This window comes from Ranitomeya variabilis, chromosome 5 (assembly GCF_051348905.1).
Source record: "Ranitomeya variabilis isolate aRanVar5 chromosome 5, aRanVar5.hap1, whole genome shotgun sequence".
Lineage (NCBI taxonomy): Eukaryota > Metazoa > Chordata > Amphibia > Anura > Dendrobatidae > Ranitomeya > Ranitomeya variabilis.
The window spans coordinates 261,740,920-261,756,081 of NC_135236.1; the positions used below are offsets into that span (position 1 = coordinate 261,740,920).

General features: G+C 46.8%; 1 protein-coding gene across 2 annotated transcripts in view; it reads left to right on the forward strand.

Moving 5' to 3' along the window:
- TLN2 (talin 2) overlaps nucleotides 1–15,162 on the forward strand; it is a 248,215-nt gene that overhangs the window by 165,884 nt on the left and 67,169 nt on the right. Inside the window, exons 33-37 of one of the 2 annotated variants that reach the window (XM_077264168.1) lie at nucleotides 3,468–3,557; nucleotides 4,085–4,207; nucleotides 4,436–4,579; nucleotides 12,062–12,223; nucleotides 14,556–14,696. In XM_077264168.1, coding sequence (XP_077120283.1) covers nucleotides 3,468–3,557; nucleotides 4,085–4,207; nucleotides 4,436–4,579; nucleotides 12,062–12,223; nucleotides 14,556–14,696 — 660 coding nt within the window. The remainder of the gene's footprint in view (nucleotides 1–3,467; nucleotides 3,558–4,084; nucleotides 4,208–4,435; nucleotides 4,580–12,061; nucleotides 12,224–14,555; nucleotides 14,697–15,162) is intronic. The other variant, XM_077264170.1, reaches the window with a different exon arrangement.

The following is a 15,162-nucleotide window of genomic DNA, read 5'->3' on the forward strand; positions in this document are numbered from 1 at the left end:
TTGATATACCACCTACAGTCCTTGTATATTTTCATGACCCCTATCTCAAAGGATGCAATTGCCCATAAGTTATAGTTTCTTTTTCCTTTGAAAATAGATTGTACAATGGAAAATAGGAAAGTGTCAGCTTAGCAAGCACACATTAAACTGAGAGAAGGTGGTTGTATATTTTTTCCGTTCAGTACTTGGAAATTTTTAGGAAAAATAAGTTTTGTGTAAATCTGTATAAAAATGAAGAAAAACACAGAAATATGTAGATGGGATCATTCAAAGAAATAAATGCATTGAAATGATTCACATGAATGTTTAAGTCTGCGCTGGCTGCTGCAGGAACCAGGACAGTATTTTAAAGATGTAAAATAACTATAGTCATGTCCGAAAGTGTTATACACATGCTTATTTCCTTATTTGTGTATTAGAACAACACAAAAAATATATAGAAAAAAAGGCAAATTGGACATATTTTTTTTCAGAAAACCCACTGAATGGTCATGACAAAAATTTTTGGTACCTTTAAAATTGTGCATAAACATCTTTGTTTCAAGCATATGATGCTCATTCAAACTCACCTGTGGCAAGTAACAGGGGTGGACAATAGCAAGATTTTTTTGTTGCTCACCGTAAAATCTGTTTCTCGGAACCTTCATTGGGGGACACAGGAAACCATGGGTGTATGCTGCGCCCCAGCAGTGTACACCTCATCAAGTTAATCAGTTGGTGAGAAAGCAGTAGGAAGCAACATGTAGGAAGAACATAGAAAGAAATACAAAAACAAACTGTAACAATAGAAAAAAGTCATTACAATTTTTAGACTTGAGAGGGTACTGTGTCCCCCAATGAAAAAGCCGAGAAACAGATGTTACGGTGAGTAACCAAACATCCTGTTTTCTCTGTCTTTTCATTGGGGGACATAGGAAACCACAAGACATCCCAAAGCAGTCCCTAGGGAGTGAAACAGCACAAAGTTCCTTCAGGTCTGAGAACTAGCCACTGCCGCTTGTAAGATTCTCATACCTAGGCTGACATCTGCTGAGGTGTAGGTATGGGCCCTGTAGAACGTGTGAATAGAAGACCATGTTTCCGCTTTGCATAACTGTAAGCCGGATGCCCGATGGTGAATGGGCCAGGAGGCACCCACCGCTCTGGTAGAGTGGACCTTAATCCCAGGGGAGGCACTCTGTTCTTAACACAGTACACCTCCAAGATGGCTGACCAGGTCCAGCGAGCAATTGTTGCGTTGGATGCCAGAAGACCTCTACGAGTACCCTCAGGGATAACAAAGAGAGAATCCGTCCTCCGAAAGGGGGGTTGTCCTAGTAAGATAAATCGAATCCCCCAGACCAGGTCCAACCTGTTACTTGAATGCTCCAGGGGGTGAACAGGAGATGGGCACAAAGAGGGGAGGACTATGTCCTCATTGAGATGAAAGGCAGAGACTAACTTGGGATTCTATCTTGTATCCTGAAGATGCAACCTCCCTGACCCAGGCGTCCTCGAAGAGGAGACGACCGCCAACCCCGGGTGACTCCCTGGGCAGCAAACAAGCGCTATGCGGAAGAGAATCGGCTAGGCCTGCTCCTGGAGGACCTGCCTTACGCATTGCGGGGGCTCCAGGAGGGTGTCTGTTTGAAGGAGGCCATTGTAATTCCTGTTGTGTCTGCGCCCTCTTGGCGGGAAGAATCTTCTGCAGACAAGCAGTGCCGAAAAGGATGAAAGGGACAACATTTTTACTTAGGGGGAGGGCCCTGAGGTTTGGCCTGAGGAAGAAGAGAACTTTTTCCTCTGGTGGCATCCATTATAATCTGGTCCAGCCTGGTAACAAACAGTCGAGATCCCTGGAAGGGCAAAATGGTCAGAGACTTCTTAGAAGACAACTCTGCCTGCCACGCCTATAACCAGATGGTTCTGCGGACAGCCACTATATTACTGGATGCTTGAGCTGCACAGGAGGCTGCATCCAATGAGGCGGCCACTGCATACTTTCACGCTTGTGATATCTGGTCCATTAAGTCATGAGCGGCTCCCTCAAGGATGTCTTGACGGAGCTGCTTAGCCCATGCAGTTATTAATAGAGTTTGACACCCATGTGATTGCAAAGGCACGGCATTAGGTGGAACCTGCCGCTTCAAAAGCTGATTTGGCAAATTACTCCATCAGTCTGTCATTGGGATCCTTAAGTGATGCTCCGTCAGTAAAGGGGAGGACCGTGTTGGTGGATAGTCTGGAAACTGGAGAGTCTACAGCCAGAGGAACAGTCCAATTTTTGGTAAGATCTGAGGCGAAGGGATAGATAAAGGGAAGATACCGGGCCGCTTTCCTCTCTGGAAACATCTGGACGAGTTTTCCTGTTCGCCAAAGCATTGGTTACTGCTGAGCATGTACATAAAGTGCACCACAGATTCATCTGAAAGACGAGAACCTTAGATCAGGAACAGAACAGATATTTAGAGGAAATTTCATAACTTCCCCAAATTCTTACGAAAAAATGTACATCACATACTGAATTTAACTACTGTACCTATTCATTATATATTTTAGGAATCAGGAGTCTGTCCATTTTATACAGACTCCTATTCAGACTTCACCAAAATGGACACAGACTCCAACTCCATGAGTTCAACACCGACTCCACAGCCCTGATTTGTAGAGAATAAAACCCTATGGCAGGAGACCCAGAAGGACCCCACTGCTGACACAGAGACCTAAAAAAATCTAGACTAAAATGTACATGAGCAAGCCAAAATCCTTCTGGGAAAGCATCTTGTGGACAGATGACACCAAGATAGAGCTTTTTGGTTAACGTGTCTTTATACTATTTACAGAAAACGGAATGAGGCCTACAAAGAATAGAAGACCGAACCTACAGTCACATATAGTGGAGGTTCAAAGATGTTGTGGGGTTGTTTGCTGCCTATGGGTGTTTTGACTGTAGTGCCCAGTGTCAGTAACCTGGTCTTCAGCAGTACAAAGACCCCAAACATACTTCAAGAAGCACCCAGAAATGGATGGAAACAAAGCTCTGGAGAGTTCTGAAGTGGCCAGCACTGAGTCTGGATCTAAATCCTATTGAACACCTGTGGAGAGATCATAAAATTGCTTTTGGGAGAAGGCACCCTTCAAATATTAGAGACCTGGAGCAGTTTGCAAAAGGAGTGGCCCAAAATTCCAGTTGAGAGGTGTGGGCAATTTGTAGATAGTTATAGGAAGCAATTGATTGCATTTATTTAAAAGGGTGTGCAACCAAATATTAATTTGAGGGTGCCAACAAATTTGTTTTGTCCTTTTTGGGGGTTTAGTGTGAAATTATGTCCCATTTGTCTTTTTTTCTTGTTTTTTTGGGATGTTCCAATACATACAAAGGAAATAAACGTGTATAACAAAACGTGTAATTGCAATAATTTTCTGGAAGAAATACTTCATTTTCAGGAACAATTTCAGTTATATATATATACTCTTCTTTGTTTCAGACTGTGAAGGGAATGCTTGAGAATCCCAATGAGCCTGTCAGTGACCTGTCCTATTTTGACTGCATCGAAAGTGTTATGGAAAATTCAAAGGTAAAATAATTAACATGTTTTTAATAATATTCCCATTAGGTTAATAAAAGGATATCTAGGAATATATTTGAAGTTACACCTACTTCGCTAGATAAGGACAAAAACATCTATGTTTTATGTTGCTTTAAATAAAAGGGAACAAAATTCCTTTAGGCTGTGTTCACACGTTGCAGGCGGTTGCACTTTTGCCGCTATCGTGATAGAACCGCAAACAGTCGTGGCACGAAATCACAATGTCGTTGCTGCCCCATTTAGCCCAGTTGCCTATCTGAAGTAGTCTACTGTGCATATCCTACAATAATGTCTTAAATGAGTACAAACCCTGTTTAATGCTATTTAACCTTGACTTTCTGTGACTGGAAAATCTATAGTTTCACTTAATGTAAAAATCTACCCCATCTCCTTTTTTATTTTAGGAGGCAAAGCCTTTGTCTTGGTTACATTCCTAAATATGAAAACACCTTTTGATAGGTGTAAGTAATGACAATTGACAAATTTTTACTTTTTGTTACAAAATTTTTCAATAGGTCCTTGGAGAATCTATGGCTGGAATCTCTCAGAATGCAAAAACTGGAGATTTACCAGCCTTTGGCGATTGTGTGGGTGTAGCCTCCAAGGCACTCTGCGGTCTCACGGAAGCTGCAGCACAGGTAAGACATTGGTAGACCAAAAGAAGAGTATAGTAGTCAATACCACAACTATAATTGTAATACATTACAAAAACGTACCCTCATTTTATTATATTTGAAGCCGGTAGGACATGTTTTTGGCTTGGTCTTTACTAATTTTTTTTTTTAATTTATTTGCTTTATTTTAGTCAATTTTAAATTATTTATCCTAGAACATAAATTTTCCACGTTCTAATCCTCTCCCTTCAGGCAGCTTACTTGGTGGGTATTTCAGATCCTAATAGCCAGGCTGGACAGCAAGGTCTTGTTGATCCGATTCAATTTGCTAGAGCTAATCAAGCTATTCAGATGGCATGCCAGAATCTAGTGGATCCGGCCAGTAGTCCCTCCCAGGTAAGCAAAAGCAAAATGTTATAGGTTAGCACTTGTTTGTTTTATTCATGGACCAAAAAGTGAATTAAACAAGGAAACTATGGCCCTGATTTATTAAGATTGGTGTTGTACATGCCAGCCTCAATGAAGGGGCACAATGTAGCAAAATGTGTCATTCATTAAGAGACCCTGGCCACTTGATGAATTAGACGGATCTTACCAGCTTGTCAGAACTCTATCTCAGAGATGGGAGTAAGGTACGCCACAACAGATCATGAATTAGAAGGTGGAGCTGGCCAAAACTATTGTGAAAACCCCAACAGCCACATCTTTGCACAAATCTGGCGTAAACCTCATAATGAATGGTTGCCTATATCAACACCTAAAAGATGCCCAAGCAAGCACCATTGTATCGATTATTCGTACTATGGATTGACCCCTAGAGAAAGGCTTGTTACCGAAAGGCAAGTTGAGGTGGTGGCCATTCATGCGGGAGAGGACAATTTACTGTGGGTATGCAGTGTCTTCTTACTTGTCGATTCCTGTATCTTTACTGTTCCGTAATTATGCCTACTTTTGCCTGAATCACTGGTTTGATTGGTGTATACTCAATGCATGCTTTTTGCTAATACTTCTGTATACACCATTATTTTATCTAATATTCATGCATACTGTCTTAGTTTGACTTGTTTTTATTAACTCAGTGGCCCCGATTAATCAGTAAAAGGACTTTGATGGAGTGTGCTGGGTCAGAGGCACCTAATGTATGAAGGTGTGTGCCTCGCCACAAATCTTAGTCCAGTTAAGGACTGGAGTAAGATGTGTGTCATATGGTACACCGCCACTCATCATGAATTAGACGAGCTGTGGCGTCACATCCCTGTCCCGACCAAGCTCCGTCCGTTTCGACAAAGCTGGGCAAAACTGAAAATACTTAGTTGCGTTTTTTGTTTTTTTTTTGTCAACAACTCTGCATTACGAAATAAAAAGTGCAATTTCTTTATCGCTTCATTGGGGGACACAGATAACCATGGGTGTATGCTGCTGCTGCTAGGAGGCTGACACTATGCAAAAAAGGAAAAGGCGTAGCTCCTCCCCGGCAGTATACACCCACCGACAGGCACTGAGCACCTCAGTTTGTGCTTAGTGTCTGTAGGAGGCGGACCTGGATCTCCCAGATCCGCAGCTAATCATTTTTTGCTTTCACAGGTTTGTTGTGTTTTATTAATTATTTATTTTGTTTTTCAGATTCAACTTCTAGGGAATCAGGGTGTTAATTCACTCTGCCTTCCCATTATTAGCGGCTGAGCGAGCAGTGTGGTGTCACCCACATCGCAACACTCAGGCCTGCTGGCAGGACATTTCTCCCCTGTGCCTTCATTGGTGCCTCAGGGTGAGTTTGGTGGCCGGTCCTTGCCGAATTTCCTCCTCACCCCTCTCCTCGGACAGGGCTGAGAGGGAGACGATAGTCACCAGCGGTGACCTCCCCCCCTTTCCCTAAGGGGGTTGATGCCGTCTCCTGGAAGAGGGTTCTTCTCTCCAGCGTCCCTGCCTTCCCTTGGGCCCCTGGACGACCCTCATACAGTGCTGAAGATCAAGGTAATGAAGATATATCGGGGGGGAGGGGATTGTTGTTTGTATTACACGCTCGCTCCCTTCCCTCCCCTGGTCCTGTCAGCGCTGCCCTGCCGTCTATTCCATGCGTTGTCCATTCAGCGCCGCGGCTCCCCTTTTTTACTTTCACTTTACCTCACTTTGGGCCGATCGGCCGCGCCTCCTAATCGCCCGCTCTTTCTTGGCGCCCAGTGATATTTTAAACAGCTCACACGCCCCCCTTCTGCCGCTGGACCTATCAGGGGTTTCCTCTCTTCCCGGTCATTTGCTGTGCGCTTAACCACTCCCCCTCCTTCCCCACGAGGCCTCTATTCCTCCTCCATCTTGGATTCTGCTTCCTATCCGGACGCTACTCCACATGGGGGGCACAGATACCGGCTCAGTTGCAGCTCTTTCCTTCCTGTACGGTAGGCTTTCATCCGTACCCTAGCAACCCTCCCCCGCAGTATATAATACTCCGGAGGCAGCGCTGCAGTAGTTTACACTTACACAGGCAGGGCTTTCCAACCCTTTTTTTCTTACTATAAGCTCACAGCCTACATATGTCCAACTCTATTGGGGCTTCTGTTTCCAAACCCACCATCATTCATTACGCTTGCTCACACTGCAAGAAAAAGTGGTTAGCAGGTCATTCGTCACCCTTCTGCCAATCCTGCAGTCCACCTACCATGTCTGCTCCGCAGGAAGCTTCCGAATCTCGGGATGAGTGCACTCCCCCAGAGTGGGCAGTTGTTATGTCTGTCAGTCTCTGACTTGACTAAAGTATCACAATCTCTGGTCCAGGCGCTTGAACGACTTCCGCATCTAGCTACAGCCACCAGTGCTCCGACCGTCTCTCATGGCGAGTCGCATGCACCTGTTATCGACCCTCAGAAGAACGCTCCGGCCGGCAGTTCTAGAAAGAGGTCCCTGTCTGGCTCCTCTTCCAGCTCTCCGGGTCCCTCAGCAGTTTCCAAGCTGCTCACCTCTTCCCAATTCCCCTCTTGGGAGGAGGACCTTGGGTCGGACATAGATTCCCAGTCCAGGTCTGACTCAGACCAGACCCCTGGCATACAGGCTATTGTGGATAGTCTCATCTTGGCTATCTCCTAAACTATTAAGCTTAAACAGGTCGAGGTTCCCTCACAGGATCCTTCTGTCTCCTTCAAACGGGTCAAGCGTCCTTCTGGCTCTTTTCCCAATCACGAGGAATTTGAGTCTACCCTGTCAAAGCACTGGGAACATCCTGAGAAGCGCTTCCCAGGTAGAAAACACCTGGACGTATTGTACCCATTTAGTGCTGACCTTCTTGCCAAATGGGCAGAATCTCCAAAGGTGGACCCGCCGGTTTCCCGTCTTTCATCCAAGACGGTCCTATCCTTACCTGACGGTGCGTCGCTTAAGGATGCTACGGGCAGACAGATTGAGACTCTAGCCAAATCCGCTTTCGAGGCATCAGGAGCTTCCCTCTGCCCCAGTTTCTCCTCTACCTGGGTGGCAAGGCCATTTCCGCCTGGGCCAAGATTCTTCGACGAGGCATTTTGGCTTCCGCTTCCCCACAGGAACTGGCTGATTTGGCAGACCAGATCGGCCACGCAGGCAAATATGTTTTAGCTGCCTCCTTGGATGCAGCGGCCTGTTCCGCAAGGGCAAGTAGCAACATCATTGCTATACACCGCATTCTTTGGCTCAAAGCATGGAGTGCAGATACAACTTCTAAGAAGTCTCTCACCAACCTAGCCTTTCAAGGTTCCAGACTCTTTGGCTCTCGCTTAGACCAGATCATTTCTGATGCCACGGGAGGAAAAAGTACTTCCCTCCCTCAGTCAAGACCAAAACGTTTCTTCAATAAAAAGGGCCCTAGGCCTTTTAGGCACTTTCGTCAATTTCAGACCTCTGACTCCTCTTCCCAGCAGGAGCAACCTTCCGCTTCAGGAGAGCGGAGGAGACCCTCTTACAAGCCTGCCCCCAGATGGACAACTAAGAGCCAACCTTCCAGGTCCTCTGGCTCCCGTTCCGATAGATTTCGTTCCAAGTGACGGGTCGCCCCCACCTGGAATGACTTCCAGGGTGGGAGGCAGACTTCTTTCCTTCCGGGACGCCTGGCTCTCTGTAGTCAGCGACGCCTGGGTCAGAGAGGTAGTTACCTCCGGTTACAAGATCGAATTTTCTTCCCTTCCGGAGAATCGTTTCTTCCTCTCCCGGCCACCAAGGCAACCGTCTCAACTGTCCGGGTTTCTTCAGGCCGTCTCTTCCCTGGTCACAGCTGGCGTAGTCTTTCGTGTCCCTTCAAACTAGCGTTTTTCGGGGTTCTACTCGAATCTCTTTGTAGTCCCCAAGAAGGACGGTTCCCTTCGCCCAATTCTGGATCTCAAGTTTTTGAACCGCCATGTTTGACTCCGACACTTCAGGATGGAGTCCTTGCGGTCTGTGATTGCCGCCATGGACCCGGGGAGTTCCTGTGTTCGGTGGACATTCAGGATGCTTACCTTCATGTTCCTATCTGCATACGGCACCAGAGGTACCTTCGATTTGCTATCCATGAAGAGCACTACCAATTCACGGCTCTCCCGTTCGGCCTGGCGTCGGCTCCCAGGGTCTTCACCAAGATCATGGCGGCGGTCATGGCCATCCTTCGTTCCAGGGGGATACTCATCATCCCCTACCTGGACGATCTTTTGATCAGGGGTTCTTCTCATCGAGACTGTGCGCGAAGCCTCCAGATCTCTCTGGACACTCTGACTCGCCTCGGGTGGATCATCAACCGGGACAAGTCCTCTCTGATTCCCTGCCAGCGTCTGTCCTTCCTGGGCATGGAATTCGACACGAACTTAGCTCGGGTCTTCCTCCCACTGGACAAGTTCTCCGGTCTCCTCAAGGCAGCCCGATCTCTCAAACACCCAGCTCCTCGCTCGCTTCGGTTCTGCATGGCAGTCCTGGGAAAGATGGTTGCCTCCATTTTAGGCCATTCCCTTTGCCCAATTCCACACACGTCCCCTCCAACTGTTTCTTCTCTCCACTTGGAACAGATCCGCGACCTCACTGGACCGCCCCGTTCGCCTGCCTCGGCAGGTTCGGCAGTCACTGACCTGGTGGACCCTCTCTTCATCGCTCCTCAGAGGGAGGTCTTTCCTTCCGCTTCAGTGGCAGGTCATCACCACAGATGCTAGCCTGCTCGGTTGGGGAGCGGTCTTCCGACATCTCACAGCGCGGGGTCGCTGGACCCACCAGGAGGCTCTTCTTCCTATCAACTTACTCGAGATCAGAGCAATCTTCCTTGCCCTACTTCACTGGCAATCACTCCTGGCCGGTCGTCCCGTCCGCATCCAGTCGGACAACGCCATGGCCGTGGCGTACTTAAACCACCAGGGCGGGACGCGCAGCAGTCAGGTAATGGCAGAGGCAGCAAGGATACTTCATTGGGTGGAACGTCACGTTCCGGTCATTTCAGCTGTCCACATTCCGGGCGTCGAAAATTGGGCAGCCGACTTCCTCAGCCACCAGGGCTTGGCGGCGGGCGAGTGGTCTCTCCATCCCTCAGTATTCAACCAGATTTGTCTTCGTTGGGGCACCCCAGATGTTGACCTCATGGCATCTCGGATGAACCACAAGGTTCCTCAGTTTGTCGCCAGATCCCGGGACCCTCTGGCCATCAGCCACGATGCCCTGGTAATCCCATGGTCGCAGTTTCAGTTTCCTTACCTGTTTCCCCCACTTCCCTTGATTCCAAGGGTAGTAAAAAAGATTAAGTTAGAGGGGATTCCGGTCATACTCATAGCTCCAGACTGGCCAAGGCGCCCCCTGGTACGCGGAGCTGGTCAACATGCTCGCGGATACCCCTTGGAGACTCCCAGACGGCTCAGATCTTCTCTCACAGGGCCCACTCTTCCACCAGAGTTCTCAGTCCCTGCATTTAACGGCATGACTGTTGAGGCCGCGGTTCTGAGGGAGTCTGGTTTTTCTCCTCAGGTCATACAGACCATGATCAGAGCCAGGAAGCCGGCTTCTTCTCGCATTTACCACAGGTACTGGAAGGCTTTCTTCCAGTGGTGCGAGACACACAACGTCTTTCCAATGACTTTTTCCCTTCCGGACTTTCTGGGCTTCCTGCAGTCTGGTTTCGACTCGGGTTTGCCCCTCAGTACCCTAAAGGGTCAAGTTTCCACCTTGTCCATTCTTTTCCAAAGGGACTTGGCTTCCGTCTCTGAAGTGAAGACTTTTCTGCAAGGAGTTGCTCATCTTGCCCCCTCCTTTTCGTCCTCCGCTGGAACCTTGGGACCTCAATTTGGTTCTCAGTGCCCTTCAGACCGTTCCTTTTGAACCGCTTCAGGATGTCTCTTTTTCCTTTCTTTCCTGGAAGGTGGCCTTCCTCATTGCCATCACTTCAATTAGAAGAGTTTCTGAGCTGGCAGCATTATCCTGCCGCTCCCCCTTCCTGATTCTTCATCAGGACAAGGTCGTTCTAAGACCTGTCCCCGAATTTCTTCCCAAGGTGGTTTCCACTTTCCACATCAATGAGGATATCATTCCCCCTTCTTTTTGCCCTTCTCCTGTTCACCCCTTGGAGAAGTCTCTTCACAAGCTTGACGTTGTCAGGGCTGTTCGGATCTATCTTTCTAGAACTGCCCATTTTCGCAAATCCGACTCTGTTTGTCATTGCTGAGGGTCGCCGGAAAGGCCTTCAAGCGTCCAAATCCACTATTTCTCGCTGGATACATTCTGCTATAACGGAATCCTACCGTGCTCGAGAGACACAGCCCCCTCCTGGGGTACGGGCCCACTCCACCAGAGCTGTCGGTGCTTCCTGGGCTGTTCATCACCAGGCCTCCGCCTTGCAGGTTTGCAAGGCTGCCACCTGGTCGTCTTTACATACGTTCACGAGGTTCTACAGGGTTCATACCCAGACCTCTCCAGATGCAGGTTTTGGTAGGAAGGTACTGCAGGCGGCGGTCACACACCGGCCGACCTGAGCCCTTTTCTCGCTTCCTTTCTACCCACCCTTTTCCGGGACTGCTTTTGGACGTCCCATGGTTATGTGTCCCCCAATGAAGCGATAAAGAAAGAGGGATTTTTGGTACTCACCGTAAAATCTCTTTCTTGGAGCCTTCATTGGAGGACACAGCACCCTCCCTGGTTATTTGTTCTTGGTACCGTGTTTGGGCCTACAAGTCCTGATTGAGTTGGTACTCTTGTGTTCTCAGTTATGGTTGTTTTTCCTACTGCTTTCTTCACCAACTGAGGTGCTCAGTGCCTGTCGGTGGGTGTATACTGCCGGGGAGGGGCTATTGTTCTTTTCCTTTTTTGCATAGTGTCAGCATCCTAGCAGCAGCAGCATACACCCATGGTTATCTGTCCCCCATTGAAGGCTCCAAGAAAGAGATTTTACGGTGAGTACCAAAAATCCCTCTTTTTCAAAAGGAATTACTCCAGAGTTTTGGCGCTATCACTTTGTTGAATTGGGGCTTATGTATTGTAAATTAAATTTCTGTAATTACCTTGTCCTCTCCCGCTGTAATATGGAACCATTTTTCTCTCTGGACATGCACTTTTTTTACCCATTTTTTTTTATAGAATGTAATAAAGACAACATATTTTTATTTATTTTGTCTTTTCGTTTATGGCCTTAGGCCCGTGTGTTCCTTTTTCTTTATGTATTGAATTGAATGAGTATAAAAATACATATATGCCTTGAGCCAATATTTGGTGCATGCTATCAGATTCTATAACTCAGCGATGTTATATATTCAGCAGGTTCCCATACTTCACAAAAATAGCCTGTACCCCTTTCTGTTTGCTGTGTCTGTGTATTGGTGTATTTTACAATTTTGTATAAATGATAGAAATGTTGTGATGTTCTGTTTTGTTCTGCATGTTGCCGCCCTTGTCTCCACCTGTTTGCTTGTTCTGTAGGTTCTCTCAGCTGCCACCATAGTTGCCAAACACACCTCGGCTCTGTGCAATGCCTGCCGCATTGCGTCCTCCAAAACAGCCAATCCTGTGGCTAAGAGGCACTTTGTCCAGTCAGCCAAAGAGGTGGCGAACAGTACTGCCAACTTAGTCAAAACCATCAAGGTAATGCCCATGTATATGTGAATCCATACATTTGTATGAACAGCATCTACAATTTGATATTCTGTATTATGTGAAAAGAATTTTGATAGAATGACAATGGTGGGAATGTGATTGGGAATCTGGCTAAATCACGCCGAGCCTCGCAGTCCTCACATATGGTTTACTCATAAAGCTGCTCACTTCAGATCTGCCACTAAATCTAGGAATGAGAGAATATATTATCTGGCCAGAAATTAGCGCACGCTAAACTTTTGCTCACCGTATCCTAGCTTTGATATCTTGCTTATTATTTTTTTATGTCCTTGAGGCTTTTTCATGTGAATGTCCTTGTCACTCGCCTTTGTTCTGCTTTAGTGCTAATTTGTCTTTTTTTCCCCTTGTATTTCATTGTATTTGACACAAATGTATTATGTTTAAGAAAATGTCTGCATATAGCAGAAAAGAACATTGTGTATACTTGCACATACTTCTCTATAATTTAATCACTAATTGAGCTTCCCTTCTTTTGCACCAGGTTAATTATTTCTTGCATTAAAAAAGTCCAGTCACCAGTCCAAAAGTGACCAGATTTTCCCCGAATTTTATTCCCGCCGCTCCCTTGAGTATTCCATTTTTTGTTAGTTTTTTTATTCATTTAACAATTTTTTTTAGACAGCGCTATAATCTTTATTATTTTGTGCTGTTTATTTTTAATTATTAAGCTGTGCTCAGTGTTATAAAGCAGAGCAGCCTAAAGACACGTCCCCGAGAATCCTGTGAGCCACGCCCCTGAGAATCCTGTGAGCCACGCCCCTGAGAATCCTGTGAGCCACGCCCCTGAAAATCCTGTGAGCCACGCCCCTGAGAATCCTGTGAGCCACGCCCCCTGAGAATCCTGAGCCACGCCCCCTGAGAATACTGAGCCACGCCCCCTCAAAATCCTGGGAGCCACGCCCCCTGAGAATCCTGGAGGCCCCGCCTCCGTGGTGAAGCCACTAAAAAGTAGTGCTAAGTAAGGCTACTTTCACACTAGTGTCGTGCACTGCACGTCGCTATGCGTCGTTTTTTTGAAAAAACGCATCCTGCAAAAGTGCTTGCAGGATGCGTTTTTTCACCATTGATTTGCATTAGCGTCGCATTGCGACGCTTTGCCACACGTCGCAAACCGTCGTGCGACGGTTGCGCCGTGTGTGGCGGACCGTCGGCTGCAAAAAACGCTACATGTAACGTTTTTTGCTGCCGACGGACCGCCATTTCCGACCACGCATGTGCGGCCGGAACTCCGCCCCCACCTCCCCGCACCTCACAATGGGGCGGCGGATGCGCTGGAAAAATGCATCCGCTGCCCCCGTTGTGCGGCGCATTCACTGCTAGCGTTGGTACGTCGACCCGACGCACTGCGACGGGCCGAGTACGACGCTAGTGTGAAAGTAGCCTTAAAAGGCTTATATTTCTGAAACCATATGGCAAATTAAAATGAATAAAACATGGATCACTCAGTGGAGCAGCGGGAATAAAAGAGCAATAACGGGTCATTTTTTACTTGATTACAGTTCCTCCTTTAACTCCTTTCACATTTCTTTGTTTTTCTTCAATTATTCATATGACCATAAAGCTGCTTTTAGATGTCTTATTGTTGCATATACTGGATGCTGTCCTTTTTTTTTTTTTTTTTTTTCTTTTTTTCTTTCTCTTCCCAAACTGTGTGGGATATACTATTGACATGTATGTCAGTAGATGCTGTCAGAATATGGCATCTGCACCTATAGACGTGGCCGCAGAATAGATCTTATGGTCTGGTATACCTGCTACCTGCAGACCCTTTCTCGGCATGGAGAAGAATGCTGAAAAAGCTGCGCTCATGAATTTTAGCTCTTAGTACAGAGATTTTTTAACTATATTCAAGTATTCACGTGCCTTTGTGTCCTTTTTAAATGAACATGCTGAGCGATATGTTACCTTGTAGGTAAGGCTGGGTTCACATTGCGCTAGAGGCATCCGTTGGACAGACTACGTTACACCGTGGCATAACGTGTAACGTAGTCCGTTAACGCCGCCATTAAGTCCAATGTCGGACGCATCGCTAGCGCACGCCCGCAATGGGCGTGCGCAAGTGATGTGCCGTCATTGAGTGACGTACCCTGGGACGCGGGCTGCAGAGTTTCCGGGTCCGTCACTGCTAGCGCAGACAGAGCATCTGATCTGCTAGCTCTATCTGCGCTAGCGCGATGTCATGTGGGCACTTGCGTTAACAGCAGCCCGTTAACGCATGTGTTGAACGAGCTGCTGTTAACGCAATGTGAACCTGGCCTTAGGGTTATTCATATATGGACTTTTTTTTCTCTCCACTTAGACTTTGGATGGAGACTTCTCAGATGACAATCGTGATAAATGCAGCAAAGCCACAGCACCGCTCATATCCGCTGTGGAGAACCTGACTGCCTTTGCATCAAATCCTGAATTTGCCAGTATTGCAGCCCAGATCAGTGCCGAGGTAATGAATCATGTAGCATTCCAGCTCAGTCTCATAATAACATTCACTTCTTTCCATTTTATACTCCTTTACAGCTTGGCTAGCTATAACCTTTTGCTTTTAAGGTAATTTACTCATCTTAAAAACTCATTTTTCTTGTGTGTCTTGTTTCAGTAGCCATCAGTTATAATTCTTAGCTGTCATAGTTTCCTGTACTGCTCTACATTTAGTTCATTCCCTTTGTCATTATTCGCAGTGAATGGACAGATGTGCAGGATTGAGCAGAACGGTTATGAAAAGTACTGCGCGTGCGGTTTTATCCGTGTAAAATCCACGCCTGTTGCTCGCCTGTGCACAGTGGCCCTGATATTAGTTGATTAGCAGTGGTGGTCATAGTCGGACCACCAGTAATCTAATATTGATGAACTATCTCAGGGATAATCTGTAACGTATTATCATTATTGCTATTACATCCTATGTTGGGTGT